The sequence below is a fragment of the Miscanthus floridulus genome, chromosome 6, assembly GCF_019320115.1.
Source record: "Miscanthus floridulus cultivar M001 chromosome 6, ASM1932011v1, whole genome shotgun sequence".
NCBI lineage: Eukaryota > Viridiplantae > Streptophyta > Magnoliopsida > Poales > Poaceae > Miscanthus > Miscanthus floridulus.
In genome coordinates this window covers 111,926,555-111,945,908 of record NC_089585.1, presented here as the reverse complement: position 1 = coordinate 111,945,908, position 19,354 = coordinate 111,926,555, and the positions used below count along the sequence as shown (strand labels likewise).

The following is a 19,354-nucleotide window of genomic DNA, read 5'->3' as shown; positions in this document are numbered from 1 at the left end:
TTAGGATGGGTGTTTCCAACTTGTTTATCGGCTTAACAAGAGCTACAAAGCTTATCATTTTCAAACACAACATCTTTCAAGCCTTTAACTAAGTCATGCTTAACCAATCTATTCAATTGTTTCATTCCAACATGACCAAGCCTTCTATGCCATAATCAACCCATGCTAGACTTAGTGAACAGGCATGTGGATAATCTAGCTTCACTAGCATTGAAATCAACCAAGTATAGATTCTCATAACTAAAGCCTTTGAAGATCAAGTTAGAGCCATCTACACTTATGATCTCTACATCATCTACCCCAAATATGCATTGAATCCAAGATTACACAATTGTGCCACGGATAGCAAATTGAAGTTCAAGCTTTCTACTAGCAACACATTGGATATGCTCATGTCATTGGATATTACAATCTTACCAAGCCCTTTGACCTTGCCTTTGCCATTGTCACCAAATGTGATACTATCATAACCATCATTGCCATTGGTGTTGATTGAGTTGAACATTCTTGCATCACCGGTCATGTGTTGAGTGCACCCACTATCAAGAACCCAATGCCTTCCTCCGGCTTTGTAATCGACCTACAAAAGAAGATCAATTCTTTTTAGGTACCCAAACTTGCTTGGGTCCTTGAAGGTTAGTTACTAGGCTCTTTGATACCAAATGGCTTTCTTCTTTGAGCCCATCCATGGTTTACCAATGAACTTAGCCTTTACACCATTTTTACCCTTAGTAAGCATATAGCATGAATCAAGCTTAATGGAGGATACATTATCATTTTTGCTCTTGTTTTTGCATTCTTGCTCTTTATGGCCAACTTGCTTGCAACTAATGCAAAACCAACCATTGTTCTTCACAAAACTAGTCTTGTGAGAAGCAAAGGCAAGCCGCCTTGCCTTTCTTAGGGGTATAGCCTAATCCCTCTTTGTAGAGAGAAGCTCTTTGGCTACCCAAGCACATAAGCAAGCGGTCCTCACCACCATAAGCCTTAGCTAAGGTGTGAGTGAGCTTAGTGACCTCCTTCTTGAGGTTCTCATTCTCAACCACTAGTGAGACATCACAAGTGAGACCATCACTACTAGATGAGGTAGAAGTGGAAGTGCTACAAGAAGGGTTAGTAGTAGCAACAATGATAGGCATACATAGTGATGTATCAATTAAATCACAAGTTACACCTACATCACAAGTTTCAACATGCTTCTTTTTATCTTGTTCATTAAGCAAAGTGGAATGAGCTTTTTCAAGCTTTTTGTGAGCCTTGCCAAGCTTCTCATGGGCTATCTCTAACTTCTCATGAGTTGCTTTGAGCTCATCAAAGGCTTGCTTAAGGGCTTTTACCTCCTTATTCAAGCTCTTGCATTCCCTTCTCTTAATATCAAAGTATTCTTTAGCATCTTCTAGCATGTCAAATAATTCTTCCTTAGTAGGTTCATCATCATCACTATCACTATCATTTTCATTTTCATGTTCATTATCATCAACATGTTCTTCATCACTTTCATCATCACAAGATTGTACCTTAGTGGCGTTAGCCATGAAGCATGATGAAGATTCGAAGAGAGAAGGCTTCTCATTGATGCAATGCTTGCAAGAACCTTCTTCTTGGTGGTCTTGTGATCATCACTGTCATTATCATCATCACTTGAGGACGCATCACTATCCCAAAGTGACTACCATAGGAACCACCCTTCTTCTTCTTGAAGGCATCTTGTCCTCTTCTTCTTTCTTTTCCTTCTTGTCCTTCTTGTTTCTTCTTGTTATCATCATCATTGTCACTATTATATGGGCATTGAGCAACAAGATGATCTTTGCTTCCACACTTGAAGCACCTCTTGAACTCTTCTTTGTTCTTGGATGAAGACTTCTTTCTTCTAGCACGATAGTCCCTTCTTCACCACTGAACTTGCTCAAATCTTGACAAATAGAGCCATCTTCTCATCATCATCATCTCTCATGATTCATCTTCTTCACTTGATGTTTCTTGCTTTGCTTTGCCCTTGGATGATATGGCTTTGAATGCCACGCTCTTCTTCTTCTCATCCTTCTTCTCATCTTTCTTCTCCTTCTTTCTTCCTTCTCATCTTCATCTCTATATGTATCATCGGTCATAATGTCTCCCAATACTTGGTTTGGTGTCATAGTGTCCAAACCACTCCTTACTAGAATAGTGACTAATATGCCAAATCTTGAAGGTAAGCATCTCAAGAACTTGTGGTTAGAAGTCCTTGTCCTTCACCTCTTCTCCAAGTGCTTTGAGATCATTGATAAGCACTTGAAGCCTATGAAACATCTTTGGCACACTCTCATCCTCCTTTATCTTGAAGAGCTTGCAAACTTTTCTTTGAGGATGTATGCCTTTGCACCCTTCACGGCTTGAGTGCCCTTAATGATTCTTCCAACTTCTTCCAAGCCTCATGAGCCATCTCCAATATTCTTGATTTGCTCAAATGTTCTCTCATCAATTGCATCATGAATAGCACTTAGAGCAATGTCATTATTTTGGAGAAGTACTTCTTCGGCAGTGGTGGGATTCTCTGGATCACCCAATCTCAATTTTGGTTTCTAACCACCTTCCACACCTTTCTATTGATTGACTTGATATGTGTGGTCATCTTGAATTCCAATAGGATAATTTGTGCCATCAATTGGGGTAGCTTCTTGGTATTGTTGATTTGAGCCATTTTAACACCAAGGTTGTTAAGCCTCAAATAACGGTGACCTCGCTCTGATACCACTTGAAAGGTCCTAATGGCTAGAGGGGGGTGAATAGCCTAATAAAAATTTCTACAACAACACTTAACAAAAAAGTTAGATAATTATGAGGCGAAGCAAGTGTTGCGCTAGCCTACTCAAAATACAAGCCACCTACCACAATTCTAGTTTAGATAGTGTCTATTCACACAATAGTTATGACACTACCCTATGTTAGTGTGCTCTCAAAGGCCAACTAAAGAGCCACACCAACCAAGCAAGCAAGCTCTCACAACTAGCTACACTAAAAAGCTTGTCAACTAGTTTGCGGTAAGTAAAGAGAGTGATCAAGAAGGTTATACCGTCGTGTAGAGGAAGGAACCAATCAATCACAAGGATGAATAATAATGAAGACCAATCACCTCGAAATCAATGATGAACACAATGATTTTTATCGAGGTTCACTTGCTTGCTGACAAGCTAGTCTTTGTTGTGGTGATTCACTTACTTGGAGGTTCACGCACTAATTGGCTTCACACGCCAAACCCTCAATAGGGTGCCGTACAACTAACATAAGATGAGGATCACATAAGCCACGAGCAATCTACTAGAGTACCTTTGGCGCTCCATCGAGGAAAGGCCAAGAACCCCTCACAATCACCACGATCGGAGCCGGAGACAATCACCACCCTCAGCTCAACGATCCTCGCTGCTCCAAGCCGTCTAGGTGGCGGCAACCACCAAGAGTAAACAAGTAAAATCCGCAGCGAAACACGAACATCAAGTGCCTCTAGATGCAATCACTCAAGCAATGCACTTGGATCACTCCCAATCTCACTATGATAATGAATCAATGATGGAGATGAGTGGGAGGACTTTGGCTAGGCTCACAAGGTTGCTATGTCAATGAAAATGGCCAAAGATATGAGCCACAGCCGGCCATGGGGCTTAAATAGAAGCCCCCCCACAAAATAGAGCCGTTGTACCCCTTCACTGGGCACACAGCGCTCTGACCGGACGCTCCGGTCTAACTGACCAGACCCTGGACTCAGTGTCTGGTCCACTGATGGACACCACGCGTCACTAGCTACAAACGTTGTTCGTCAGATTTCAATGGCTACGAAGCTGACCGGACGCTCCAGCAAAACTGACTGGACGCTGAAGCCCTAGCGTCCAGTCAAGTACAGTAAGGGTCAAAATTCATTTCTCCTCGATCGGACGCGTCCGGTCCACCTCGACCGGACACAGTCCAGCGTCCGATGGTAAACCCTAGCCACTGTACCACCAAGTTAGCGCGACCGGACGTAGGCAGCCAGCGTCCGATGCATTCAGATCCAGTGTCTGGTCACTTGACCGACGCTGGCACCTCCTCCGTTCTCTTCACCCTTGCTCAAATGTGCCAACCACCAAGTGTGTCACCCTGTGCACATGTGTTAGCATATTTTCACAAATATTTTCAAGGGTGTTAGCACTCCACTAGATCCTAAATGCATATACAATGAGTTAGAGCATCTAGTGGCACTTTGATAACCGCATTCCGATACGAGTTTCACCCCTCTTAATAGTATGGCTATCAAACCTAAATGTGATCACACTCTCTAAGTGTCTTGATCACCAAAACAAAATAGCTCCTGTAAATTATACCTTTGCCTTGAGCTTTTTGTTTTTCTCTTTCTTCTTTTCAAGTTTAAGCCCTTGATCATTGCCATGCCATCACCATTGTCATGTTATGATCTTTGTTAGCTTCTCCACTTGAAGTGTGCTACCTATCTCATGATCACTTGATAAACTAGGTTAGCACTTAGGGGTTTCATCAATTCACCAAAACCAACTAGAGCTTTCACTATGGAGGCATGGGGAGGCCGATGTACGATGCATCTGAAAGGAGGACTTCATATGTAAAGCAATAATATTTGGTAACTACCAATGATTACCCCGCGCTGTTTGCTTTGTCTGGACAGATCAATGGGAAGATGGATGCTTGGTTTGCTTGGATGGTACAACATGGTGTGTACCTGGATGCATCCAAGAAGATAGTTTACCTAAGGAACCAACGCTTCTTAAAGATAAGTCACAAGTACCGCAGACAAATTGTTCTTTAGATTTTATGACAACGTCCTGGAGATTAAACCTCCTCCGGAGAGACGTCATAACGGAGAACACGTGTATAGAATGGTGAAAAAACATACGCGTCGTCTATGGAAAGAAGATCCAAATGGGACGAACAGAGATAGAAGCACATCTCCTGTCGAAGGCGTACCAGCCACCCCTACAAATCGATTTGTAGGGGCGACCTGAGAACCACCTCTACAAATGCATGATTTGTAGAGACAGTTTGATAGGGGGTGGCTGGCCAAACCGCCCCTACAAAGGGTTACAAGCCGCCCCTAAAAATGTTTCTGTAGTAGTGGTTGACACTTGACAGCATCCGCGCCATGACCCATGACCATGCAAGGAAGTTTCTCCTCCACGTCATTTCCAAATTTCAATAGCAGCAAGGAGCGTGTTTGGTCACATGTACCATAGTGACGTGAAACTCTATGGGACCTATTTGTTTAGACAAAAATAGTTAATAAAGAGTCCGCCTACACAGCAACTAAGTGTTTAAGGGGGTTGAACACTCGATTTTTTCCCCTTCGTTGTTCTTCCTCCTCTTCGTCCTGCCATGGCTGCGCTAGGGTTTTGCTACAGTTCCACGGCCACAGCCGCGACCGCGAAGCTCCGATGAAACCCTAGCGTAGCCATGGAAGCCTCCTCCTTCCCCTCCTCCCTCTTTCTTCCGCGGCAAGCTCTGGCCATGTGCACCCCCGCCTCGACCTAGCCCAGCGGCCTCCGTCGCCTGCAGCTCGCCACCAAGACCCAATAATCACTCTCCCGCCGTCCCCACCACTTGGCCAGCCTGCCTCCCCGATTTCCCCTTCTAAGGCCGCTACATTTGGAGGAGAGGGAGAGGCTCAAGAGAGGGCGCGCGGGCGAGGAGAAATCGAGTGTTCCAACGCTCGGTTGTTGGATAATAGCACTTTTAATAAATCCACAATATTAGTGTGGTTGGCTCCCAATCAAAAGAAGGCCTAATCTCTCCTCACCCAAAGAGGCTATGGTTAGAGGAAATTGGAAAGAGAAAATTGAGAACTTGAGTGGTGAATGGTTTGAGTTGAGGGCATCATGTACCAAGCCAAAATTTGGTCATCCCTAGCAGCAATTTACACCATCGTATTCCTTGAAACATGATAGTTCAAGCAAAGTAATCAAACTCGATCCATTTTCATGTGTGGGAAGACGCAACCTGTGGCCCATATTGAGTTAAACACTTAGAGCTCATTTTCTAGATCAAACACTAGGTTCATAAGCCCATAAACATATCATATGCTATCACTAGATCAAATGCCATGGTCTCCACCACCTCGCCAGGGAGTGCACACGACCTAGGGCTACAACGACGGTGGTGAAGGGTGCCAACCTACCACGGCAGTCTCCTCGTGACGGCCACTCGGCCTCCCAGCACGCGCCGCACGATGGGTCACCGAGTTTGGAGGGTGCCGCACCAGGGGCCGAGGGGAGCGCCAGCAGCAGACGATGACGGCGGCGCCGGCGCCGGACTAGGACGAAGAAGGACATCGGCACAGGTGTGCCTACCGACCACAACAACGACGTAGCTACTTCTGCTGCTGCACTCTTCTTCTCCGTGCCTGATCCGCTGGCGTTGGCACTGGGGTTGGAGCCGTGCGCGAGCACGGTGCCTCCCGCGTGGTTCGACCCAATGCCGGAGGAGCTCACCGCCTCGCAGGTCATGCACCGCGCAGTGGGTGCGCCAGCACCGAGGTGCCCGCCTTCTCAGGAGGTTCAAGCTTCGTTGATGGACACCAGTTCTCCGGCGACGACTACTCAGTGCACGTTGGATCCGCCACCGTCATCGCCTGTGAAGTGCACGCCTCCTCGAACGGTTGTCGTGGGTGATGCGGCGCCTGGAGAGGCAGGGCCCACCGTGTGGGTCGCCTCCGTCGACCCAATGCCGGACGAGCTTGCCACCTCGTACACCGCGAGCCGACCAGCGGCCTCAATAGCGCCTGAATGCCTAGCAGCGGTAGCGGGTGCTGTTGCATCAGAGGAGGGTGCAGAGGCGGAGATGGCCAACAACCCTCCTAGCGACGTCTAGCCGACCTCTGACGACGGGGACAACGCTACGCGGAACGCTGTTCCGGTTGCTTCAGGAAGAGCTCGAGCCACAAATATGCGTCCCTCTAGAGCCCCCCATAATCCATGCTGCCCCAAGCTCAGGAGATCCAAGACGCCAAAGTCTGGGTTCACGCCGAGGCGCAGCGTACGCCTCGTCGCAAACCCCTGCGTGGCCAACACCACGATCTAGGCGCAGAACGTTCTCTTGCAGAAGCTTGGCATCGCCGTCGACATCAACGCTGTGGACGCCGAGGTCGTTCAAAAGTTTCGAACAGCCTTTGCGGCCTCATATCGGCCTACAAGCGGAACGCACTGCTGGTGCTGTTTTCAGGCGATTTCGACCCAGTGGCCATGAACTTACATTTGGCTGGGTTTGACGTCGAGGATATGTAGGCCGTGTGTTTAGCCGTTTTGTCGTGGTTTATTGCTGTGTAATCACAACCACGTGTGTGTTGTTCGGTCGTTGGTCTCGGTAATTACTGGATTACCGTGGCTATCCTAGGAGGTAACAAACTCTATTTCTGTGATTGCTGTGTAATCACAACCACATGTGTGTTGTTCGGTCGTTGGTCTCGGTAATTACTGGATTACCGTGGCTATCTTAGAATGTAACAAACTCTATTTCTGTGTAACTAAAAACGTGACACGGCACAATCGCCAACAAAAAAGTGTGGAAGAAACGAAAACCGCGAGAAACATGAGAGGAGAACGAACAATTGTCAAATCTTCACCACGATGGCATGACACCCTTTTGCGGCCGCCGATTACACAGAGGGTGACGCTGCTTCGGATTCCTTCTGATCGAGCAAGTTAACGCACCAAGAAACACATGACGATGGAGACGACGGCGACGAGGAGGACATGGCGACCAACAAACACGGCGGTGGCGGTGCCCGCGCTGACGGTGCTAGGCGTGGGCCCAAACGCGCCGACAGGTGTCCTGAAGCTCCCTCCCGTGCTGGGCGTCGTTGCCGGGTTACTCGCAGAGCCTGGCGACGATGTGCCCGTGCCGGTTGCGTTGCCGCTTGTCCTGCTTCGCTGCACGCACGCACGAGGAGTTCGAAAGCAGAAGAATGTCAGTCCCGTGTTTGTTTCACCAGCGGACATTGTTTGGCCGCTACGAATTCTACGTACCTTGGAGTTGCAGGGTATTTGCATGTTCCAGGGCCTGCAACCAGCAACAGATGTCAGTAGAAGGATACTAGAAACGATCATGACAGATGCAGGTGCCTGACGACGTTGATCGAGAGCAAAGGGGGTGCGTGCTGTATGTACTCGGGTCTGTGTGGGTGAGGTTGGCCGTGCCGCCGAAGTCGCAGGTGGCGCCGTTGGCCTGGCTGTTCCGCTGGAAGTAGCTGTTGGCGGCGTAGGAGCAGTGCGCGCGCACCGTGGTAGGGCTGTAGCACGGCCCGGTCGGGAGCACGGCGGCGCAGTCCGCGCCGTGCCCGCACGCGTAGTCCAGCGTCTTCTGCAGCGCCGCATCGGACACGTCCGGGCGGCACACGCACCACGCGCCGTCTGCACTCATGCGCCACGCGGGACACACAAGCAGGTTGACATCTCAATACGCTAAACGATCGAGATTCATCTATCAATATGGGCATGGAAGGAAGATGCATCTCTCACCTGATCCTCTTGGGGGGGGGGGGGGGGGGGGGGCGGGGCGGCTTTGCACTCTGTTTGTCTAGCTCGGCAACGCTGGTTTTTCAGCCTTGTGCTAGTAAGACCGCGGCGTGGCGTGGGAGTCCATTATTGGTAGCCACCGACGGCCGCGTCTATTTTTCTGCGCATTTCGGCCATCCTGCTGCAGGCTGTCGCCCTTCGGACGTCGGCGCGCGCGGACGCTTGTTCTTTCGGCAGCTGCTGGCGGATATGACGAGCCGTCGTGCTCCAAAGTAAAAGCGGGCAAAGTTGCTTGTGCCGTTGTGCGCTCTGATGAGCTCCGCTCTGCTTTGAAGTTGGCAGACTGCTAGCGCTAGCTGTTAAACCTAAAATAGGATCTCTAGACATAAATCTAACATATCTACTTTTACCATGAATAAACCGTGAGTCCTCGAAGCATCTACTAGTACTGGATTAGAGATAGAATGAGAGATAGGGGGTGAAGGAGTGCAAACCATCGGCCGTCTTGAATGAAGATGGGCTCGCAATCGCAGTGCTTGGCGATAACCCAGTGGCGGTGCAGTAGCAGTGTCGTCCGGGGTCGGTGTAGAGGTCGCAGGGCAGCCTGGCGTCGTAGCAGTCCTCCGGCGTGATGCAGAGGCGGTGACTGCGCTTCCCGTGTGATCGGTTAGAGTTTAGGGCTGTAGGTGGGGTGCTAGGTGGCTCAGGCGAACCTCGTGCTCGGCGCCCCGGCCCCTACCTCCTATTTATGACGCTGTGCGATGGGAGTCCACCAACCATATTAGGGTTGGACGCTCCCGATTAGAACACAGATCCAAGGGTCCAATATGCCGTTGAGCTTATCGGTGGAGATCAACTAATATTTTTTCCCTTGATCTCACTTATAACTTAAACTTAACTTACTTACTTTCTCTTGTTCCCATTCTATTACAGATCAGTGCATAGAGCGTGTCTCATCGTCACGATCTCTTACCATTAGATTAAACAGCTACAATGCACCTCTCTGTTTTGAAACAGATTCTTAACTAGGTCCTTATTGTCCAGGAATCATAGGCTTTCCCTTAAACCCATACCGGCTACGTGTTCTCTGAACACACTGGGTGGTAAGCCTTTTGTAAGCGGATCTACAAACATCTTTTATGTTCTTATATGCTCAAGACTAATTATATGATTCCAGACTTTGTCTTTCACAACATAATACTTTATGTCAATGTGTTTGACAGCACCACTTGATTTATTGTTGTGAGCGTAACATACTGCTGGATTATTATCATAGTATAACTTGAATGGTTTATGTATGTCGTCTACCACTTTCAACCCGGATATGAATTTCTTTAGTCAATTCACCTGTCATGTGGCCTCATAACATGTAATAAATTCGACATACATTATGAACGATGTAGTGACGGCTTGCTTTGAGCTTTTTCATGATATAGCTCCTCCTACGTGAGTGAATATGTATCCTGACGTGGACTTTCTTTCATCTCTCGCATAATCAGAATCTGTATACCCCTCTATGTGTAGGGAATCAGATCTTCTGTACGTTAGCATGAGACCCTTCGTACCTTGCAGGTAGCGTAAAACTTTGAAAGCATCTAGGCTAAGTGGGTTTCGATGATTAATGACAATACATGATTACTATGACTAACGTGTGTTTTACAGAGGCAATTAAGTTAGGTCATGGTAATAAAGATCGATTGGGCTATCATGGTGGTCATGCCCCTACGATGGAAATTGTTTTGGTTTTCAAAGGATGGACGACAAGGTTAAGGATGGACTAGTTCTAAGTGTTGATTGGAGTTGAAGAGACACTTAGAGTAGTTTAGGACTGTGTTTTTCCTTTGGCCGTACTATTAAGGGGGGTATGGATGAGTAGCTTGACCTAGGTGAGTCTAGTGGGTTAGGTGTGGTGTACACTTGCTAAACCTAGCACTAGGTAGCTCCTAAAACGCCCTTAGATTCATTGGAGCAAACTTCATTCACGTATGATCGAAAGTTAGAAGTGAATGGAGGGTCAAATGCTGACTGGACGCTCGCTTCGGTGTGACCGGACGCTGGCGCAGAGTCCGATCAGTTCATTTGATCAAGATGAAGTCGTCTGGAAGTGACCAGACGCTGAGAGGTGAAGTGACCGGATGCTAAGTCCCAGCGCCCGGTCAACTACAGTAAGGTTCCAGAGAGGGAAAATCACGACCGAACATGTCCGGTCAGTGTTGACCGGACGCTGAGTCCCAGCGTCCGGTCGAGTCTAGTAAGGTTCCAGAGAGGGAAAATCACGACTGGACGCGTCCGGTCAGTGCTGACTTGACGTTGTCCAGCGTCTGGTCACCACTTGATCACTGGAATTCAGGGTGAACTGACCGGTGTGCCCGGTCAACATGATCGGAACGTCCGGTCACCCCACAGAGGCACATAACGGTTTGTTTTTTTAGCCATACTTATAAATACTTCCTCCATTCATGTGTAGGGGTACTTTTGCTCATTCCAACAGCTGAGAAATATCTTTGAGAGTGCCAAGAAGAGCAAGGTCCTAGTGAGGTGATTGAGATTTGAGAATCCCACAGAGAGCTCTCATTAGTGAGATCAAGAGTAGCAAAGTGTGCATCCACCCTTCTCATTAGGCTTGTCATGGTCAAGTGAGAGTTCATACTTGTTACTCTTGGTGATCGCCATCACCTAGATGGCTTGGTGGTGATTGAGAGTTTGGTGATCATCCGGCGGAGCTTGTGGATGACCCAACTCAAGTTATGAGCGGTTGTGGGTGAATCACCATAACGGAGTGTAAAAAAATCAACCCGTAGAGAGCACTTGATCCTTGCGTGGATTAAGAAGGAGCTACACCCTTGCGCGGGTGCTCTAACGAGGACTAGTGAGGAGTGGCGACTCTCCGATACCTCGGCAAAACATCACCGCATTTCTCCTTCTCTATTTACTTTGAGCATTTACTTTGAGCAATTCAATTCTTGTCATTTACATTCATAGAATTACCATGCTAGAGTAGGATTGGAACATAGGTTGCTAAACTTTTGTGCGGTAGATCAATAGATACACTTTCTAGGCACAAGAGGTTAATTGGGCTAACCATAGGACTTAATTATTGCAAAGAAATTTAGAATTAGCCCAATTCACCCCCCCTCTTGGACATCTTGATCCTTTCAATTGGTATCGGAGTCTCGTGCTCACATATTTAGGCTTAATTGCCTAGAGAAAGATGTCTCACGGGGATGGACCTCCTCCTATCTTTGAGGGGGATGATTTTCCATATTGGAAAATCCGCATGGAGGCGTATCTAGAAGCTCTAGATGTTGGAATACTTAGAGGCGCCTCACAAGGCTTTCAAAACCTCAGAATGCTACACACCTACAAGACGATGAGGTCAATTACGAAAAATAGAATGCAAAGGCTCGAAATACTATCTTTAGAGGCCTTTACAAAGATGTGTTCAAATGGGTGTGGAACCACAAAGACGCCCATGCACTATGGTCGGACGTTTGTGCGCTCCATGAGGGAACAAAGAGTGAGCGTGAGGAACACTATCATCTTGTCATGAAAAAGCTTAACTTTTTTGAGATGCTTCCTAAAGAATGTACTAATGAAATGTATTCACGCTTGAATGTTCTTGTATAGGAAGTCAATGGGCTTGGACTCACTCAAATACAACCATCCGATGTTGTAAGAAAGATCTTGAGTGTCCTCCCCATTGATAAATATGGGCATATTGTGATCGTGCTTCATCAAGGTGATCTTTCCACCGCTACACTGACACAAATCTTAGGAAAAATCAATGCTCATGAGATGTACATGCATATCACACCTCAAAATGGCTCATCCTCTAATAAGAAGAAAGACAAAGACTTGGCATTCAAGGCTAGCCAAGAGAAGGGCAAAGCAAGACTTGATTATGAGAGCTCAAGTGATGATGAAATTGATGATGCAAGTCTTGCTCTCATGGTGAGAAGAACCGCCAAGATGCTAAAGAAGCTCAACAAGAGTGGCATCAAGTTTGATGGGAAGAAGAAGTTCTTCATAAGCTCTAGAAGAAAGCCAATCTCGGAGATGGATTGCTACAATTATAGAGAACTTGGTCATCTAGCACATCAATGTACAAAGCCCAAGAAAGACAAGTACAAGAATAAGTATGAGGGCAAGAAAGATGACTCAAGCAATGAAGAAGAAGATGAGAAGAAGAAGAACAAGTCATACAAGAAGAGAAATGGCAAGAAGGACTTCCACAAGAAGAAGAAAAGTGGAAAGGCATACATTGTCGGTGATTGGCTCACGGATATTGATTCATCTAGTGGCTCATCCGATGATGGTAGTGACAACGAGAAGGTGGCCGCCATTGTTATTGATTCTTCATCATCTTCACTGCCACCACCACTATCATCCCCTACACACCTATGCCTTATGGCCAAGGGTGATCGCAAGGTATCAAATGATGATAGTAGTGGTGATGAACATGTTAGCAATGATGATAGCGATAGTGATGATGATGAATATGAATCACCTTTTTATGATGATCTTGTTAAATTGCTAAATCAATACACTAAGATCATTAGAAAGAGTAGAGCTAAGAATGAAAAACTAGAGGCTAAGAATGATTCACTTTTAGCAAAATGTTATATAGCCAAAAAGGCTAGTGTTGAGCTTAGAGAAACAAATGATGCTATATCATCCAAACTCAAGGAGCTTAAATCTTTTAAGAAAGAGCTTAAAGATAAACATGATAAACTTGAGGGGATGCACAAAGAGCTCATCACTAGCCACAACAAGCTAAAAGAAGAATATACTACTCTTAAGATTAATCATGATAATCTTGTCATTGCTCAAGAATTTCTATCCAATGAGCCATATGATGCAACTAACGATGTTGTTAAGATTGATATAGCTACATCATGTGATGATTTGATCATTGAGAGCATTGAGCAAAGTTCTAGTAGCAAGGGCAAGCAAGTGGTTGAGGCCGATGATTACGATGAGTTTGTTAAGCTCAAGAATAACAATGAAAAGCTCAAGAAAGATCTTGAAGAAATCAAAAGCCACAACACTATTATGCTAGAAACTCTTGATCGTGATGGTGATTTGATGCTTGAGAATGAGAAGCTAAAAGAAGAGAACAAGAAGCTCAAGGAAGAGAAAAACAATAATGCTCTTAAGGAAGAGAACAAGAAGCTCAAGTTGGAGAAAGAGCATCTCAAGATTGGTTTGAGCAAGTTCACAAGAGACAAGCATCTTCAAAGTGAGCTACTGATGAACACCGTCATGAAGATGAATAGAAGTGGCATTGGGTACTTGGTAAACCAAGAGAAGAAGGCTCAAGCTCAACAACAACACAAATCAAAGCCAAAGCCAAAGAGATACTTTGAGTGTGGACAAGAAGGTCACTTTGCCCATAAGTGTCAAACTCCACCACCACAACACTTGCCCAAGCATGCTAGACCTTTTGCCTTCAATGCTTATTATATGCTTAGAAAGGATTCTAGTGGGAAGATGAAAGTCATGTTCTTAGGACCTCCCAACAAGAATAGACCTAAGAAAATTTGGGTATCAAAGTCACTTGTTGAGAAGGTAAAGGGCCCTCAACGAGTTTGGGTTCCTAAAGCTTGATCTCTTGTGTGTAGGTGAACTATAAGACTAGTGAAAGTCATTGGGTTATTGATAGTGGTTGCACACAACATATGACCGGTGATCCTCGTATGTTCACCTCACTAGATGAAGAAGTAGATGGACAAGAAAGAATCACATTTGGAGATAATTCAAAGGGCAATATTAAAGGATTGGGTAAAGTGGCAATATTAAAGGATCATTCTATCTCAAATGTGCTCTATGTTGCTTCATTGAGTTTCAACTTGCTATCCATTGGACAATTGTGTGATCTTGGCTTCTAATGCTTGTTCACCGAGAAGGAAGTTGTTGTATCTAAGAAGGATAATGATCAAGTAATATTCAAAGGATTTAGATACAACAACCTATATTTAGTGGATTTCACCTCCGAAGATGCTAACTTGAAGACATGCCTATTCACCAAAACAACACTTGAGTGGCTATGGCATAGAAGATTTGCTCATGTTGGGATGAGCTCAATCAAGAAGCTAATGAAGAATGATTTGGTGAGAGGGTTGAAGGATGTAAAGTTTGAGAAGGACAAGCTTTGTAGTGCATGTCAAGCCAACAAACAAGTTGCAAATACTCATCCAACCAAAGCTTTCATGTCAACCATAAGAGTGCTACAACTCCTTCACATGGACTTATTTGGACCAACAACATACAAGAGTTTGGGAGGAAATCTTTATTGTCTTGTGATTGTTGATGACTATTCAAGATACACATGGGTATTCTTCCTTCATGACAAATCCAAATTTGCATCTTGCTTCAAGAAGTTTGCCAAGAGAGCATAAAATGAATTTGAAGTGAAGCTCAAAAAGATTAGAAGTGACAATGGAAAGGAATTTGACAACACAAACATTAAAGCCTATTGTGATGAAGTTGGGATCAAGCATGATGTCTCCACAACATATACTCCTCAACAAAATGGTATAGTTGTGAGAAAGAACTGGACATTGATCACTCTTGCAAGAACAATGCTAGATGAGTACAACACCCCCAAAGCTCTACGGGCGGAAGCTATCAACACCGCATGCTATGCATCCAACCATCTATTCCTTCAAAAGTTCCTTGGCAAGACACCCTATGAGTTGCTCAATGGGAAGAAGCCGAATGTCTCTTTCTTTAGGGTGTTTGGTTGCAGATACTACATCTACAAGAAGCGGCAACACTTAGGGAAGTTTCAAAGACATTATGATATTGGTTTTCTTGTTGGTTACTCATCAAAGTCTAAAGCATATAGAGTATTTAATCATACCACCAGCTTGGTTGAAGAAACATATGATGTGGAATTTGATGAATCTAACGGCTCCCAAGGAGCACATGAGAATCTTGATGATGTAGGTGATGAACCATTAAGGGAGGCTATGAAGAATATTCCGGTTGGAGACATCAAGCCTAAAGATGATGAAGATGATATACAAGTGATTGATCCACCTTCTTCATCAAGTGTGCCACAAGATGGTGATAAAGATAAGAGAGTAAAAAATGAAGATACTCATATCTCCCATGATCAAATGGTGGTACAAGCACAAGATGTTGATGCTCCACAACCTCCTCCTCAAGTGGTCAATAGAAGAAATACACCTCTACTACAAGATCATTCACAAGATCTCATCATAGGGAGTCCATCAAAGGGTGTAATGACTCGCTCACAAAAACTTGCTTCATTTATTGCTCATCACTCTTTTGTCTCTTGCTATGAGCCTACTAAGATAGAAAAAGCTCTTCAAGATCCGGATTGGATAAATGCCATGCATGAAGAGTTGAACAACTTCACCTACAATGAAGTTTGGACTTTTAAAGAGTGGTCAAAAGGTGCAAGAGTCATTGGAACAAAGTGGGTGTTCCGCAACAAGCAAGATGATCAAGATGTTGTTGTGAGGAACAAGGCAAGACTAGTTGCAAAGGGGTTCTCTTAAGTTGAAGGTTTAGATTTTGGAGAGACCTTTGCACCAGTTGCAAGACTAAAAGCCATTCATATCCTTCTTGCATATGCATCACATCATGACATAAAACTATATCAAATGGATGTGAAAAGTGCATTCTTAAATGGCTTTATTAATGAACTAGTTTATGTTGATCAACCTCCCAGGTTTGAAGACCCTAGATATCCTAATCATGTTTATAGGTTGTCCAAGGTGTTATATGGGCTTAAGCAAGCCCCAAGAACTTGGTATGAGCGTCTTCGAGACTTCCTCATTGAGAAGGGCTTCTCCATTGGGAAGGTCAACATCACACTATTCACCAAGAAGCTTGATGGGCACATCTTCATTTGTCAAGTGTATGTTGATGATATCATCTTTGGATCATCAAATGAAGATTCTTGCAAAGAGTTTGGTGAATTAATGTCGAAGGAGTTCGAGATGTCAATGATTGGAGAGCTTACATTCTTTCTTGGTTTTTAAGTCAAGCAAATGAGAGAAGGGATTTTCATCTCTCAAGAGAAATATACAAATGATCTTCTCAAGAGATTCAAGATGGATGAATGTAAGCCAATCAAGACACCAATACCAACTAATGGATATCTCGACCTAGATGAGGGAGGTAACATGGTTGATCAAACTCTCTACCGCTCTATGATTGGTACCTTGTTATATTTAACCGCATCTTGGCCTGACATCATGTTTAGTGTGTGTATGTGTGCTAGATTTCAAGCTAATCCTAAGGAAACTCATTTAATTGCCGTTAAAAGAATCCTTAGGTATTTTAAGCACACACCAAGCATTGGCCTTTGGTATCTGAAAGGAGCTATATTTGAATTAGTTGGCTATTCTGATTTGGACTATGCTGGTTGTAAAGTTGATAGAAAAAGCACATCCGAAGAGTGCCATTTGCTTGGTAGATCACTTGTGTCTTGGTCCTCTAAGAAACAAAATAGTGTGGCTTTGTCCACCGCCGAAGCAGAATACATTGCCGCGGGTGCTTGTTGTCCACAAATTCTTTACATAAAACAAACTTTGCTAGACTATGATGTAGTTCTAGAAAAGTACCTCTTTTGTGCGACAATGAAAGTATGGTAAAACTTGCAAATAATCCGGTTCAACACTCTCGCACCAAGTACATAGATATCCCCCATCATTTTCCTAGAGATTATGTTGCAAAAAATGATATTTCATTAGAAGGTGTAAGGACCGAGGATCAATTGGTGGATATCTTCACTAAACCGCTAGATGAGGTGACTTTTTGTCAATTGCGGAATGAGCTAAATGTTCTTGATTTTAGTAACTTCACTAAAAAATGAACTTGTGTTGTCCCTTGAATTGCATTGTAATATACAACATGTTTACTTTTTATGGTAATGCATATAAGGCTTGTCTAACATGGTTAAGATAACTGCCGAAAAGCGTGTGAAGAAGCTTAACCTTGGATCAAACTTGACAAGCAACTAGATTCACTTTCAAGTATTCATTGCATATGCATGAATGTTGCTTTGTCATTTATCTTCAATTGCCCTCTTATTTCCTATTTTCTTAAAAAGAATTATAGCCTAAGGCAAAATATTTTGAAAATTTTAAGGGTTTGAGAGAGGTCACTCACATCTATCCCAATTGGTGTTTATTTGGATCTTATTGAAGTTGGGACTTGATTAGTAATAGGCAGCACGAAGGACTTTGAAGATTTGCTGGAAAAAGAGTGATCGGACACTGCACCGGACTCTGATGTCCAGCGTCCGATCAGTTCACAGGAGGTGAACTGCTGCTGAGAAGGAGTGACCGGATGCTAAAATAGTGTTTTCTAGCGTTCGGTCAGATGGCGATCCAGCGTCCGGTCGATAGAAGACGATGAAGGTAGCTTGCACCGGACTCTAGCTGTGTCTGGTTGGGGTTCACTGGACACGTTTGGTCGTGATTCTAGGGGTTTTGGACCTCTCTGGAATCGACCGAATGCTGGGTGGCAACGTCCCGGTCGCTACCACTAGAGCGTCTAGTCAGTAGAAAACGTGCGGGAATCAAACTCTTTTCTCCGTTTCCTTTTCTACTCCATGGGGGCCACTATAAATCACCGCGTGCTTTTAATCTAATCTCTATTCTCGCCATCTCCAGCACCGCCATCATCGCCCGAGCCACCGGTGCCCGGGCCTCCAGACGTCAGCATCGCCGCACCGAACCCTAGTGCCGCCATCGTGCTCCTCCACGCCATGCCCGCGCCACCGGTGCCCATGAATCCCCGCATCAGCGCAGCCATGCAGCTCCAGTGCCGCCGCCATGTCACCACGCCACCGCACCTGCCCCTACCTGTGCCACCGCCCACGCAGCTCCAGCACCACCACCGTGTCCCTACACCGCCGCGCCTACCCATGTCTGGCATCACCAAGCCTCTGCCCTAATGCTCCCGATGCCCTAGCCACTGCTCATCACACCCCTTCACCACAGTGCACCACCGATCCACGCCACTATAAACCCTAGCTGATCTGGTGGTTCCCCGATCCGTTCCTATTCTCGTTGTTTCGCTGGTTCATCAGGTAGCAAGCCCTCGGTTCTAATTTCACACCTAATTGCTTGCTTTCTTAGGGTTTTGTATCTCTAAATGAATAATTAAAATTATTTGTATACCCTCTATTCTATCGTGCAGCGAGTCGGTGCCGTTGAGGTCCTATTTGCAGTTGTCAGTCAACTCAGGGCCAAGCTCGCGAGTACGGATCGAGGCCAAGCCTTGGAAGTGACAGTTGGCAATTGATTCTTGTCAGGCCAGTTGTTCCTTTTAGCTTCATCAAATGGCTCATGTTAAGAATGTAGGAGGTCCCGGTGATGAGGATCTGAGGCCCTCGCCTCGCCAGCCTACAGATGCAAAAGGCAAGACGATGAAGAAGCTAGCAATGAGGAAGCACAAGTACCCTGATGCAGATACAGTGAGAGCAGCCACAGTTGCAGAGGCTATAGAGCACACAGAGAGAGGAGGTACTTAGAGTGGTGTTGTTACTGCAGATCAGCTTTCTCCATCTACGAGGGCTGCACTTAAGCTGGTTGAGCATCATCATGGTGGTCCAGCTAGGACCCTCATGGTTGAAGGATGGCATGTGGCTATTGATGAGAGTCAGTCTCAGGGGGAGCCTCAGCAGCAACCACAGCTAGCAGAGCAAACTTAGGAGAGAGAGCAGGCCAAGGAGACAGAGTAGGCACCTCAGCCATAGCTTCACTGCTCTAGTCATACCCGTGCTCCAGTCGCACCGAGGTTAGAGACATAGTGGAGGGGTTCACGTCCACTGCCTAGACCATAGGGTCCACCTCCAGTGACTCACTTGGATTTGAGGGCCGCCA

At 45.5% G+C, this 19,354-nt stretch overlaps 1 protein-coding gene across 1 annotated transcript; it reads right to left on the bottom strand.

The window, feature by feature from the left end:
• Positions 1-7,676: 7,676 nt before the first annotated feature.
• On the bottom strand, positions 7,677-8,394 carry LOC136461021 (PLASMODESMATA CALLOSE-BINDING PROTEIN 3-like). Its single transcript, XM_066460504.1, has 3 exons — positions 8,142-8,394; positions 8,001-8,034; positions 7,677-7,896 (listed from the first exon to the last, which is right to left on the bottom strand). The coding sequence occupies exons 1-3, from the start codon at positions 8,392-8,394 to the stop codon at positions 7,677-7,679; spliced, it is 507 nt and encodes a 168-aa protein (XP_066316601.1).
• Positions 8,395-19,354: the final 10,960 nt, after the last annotated feature.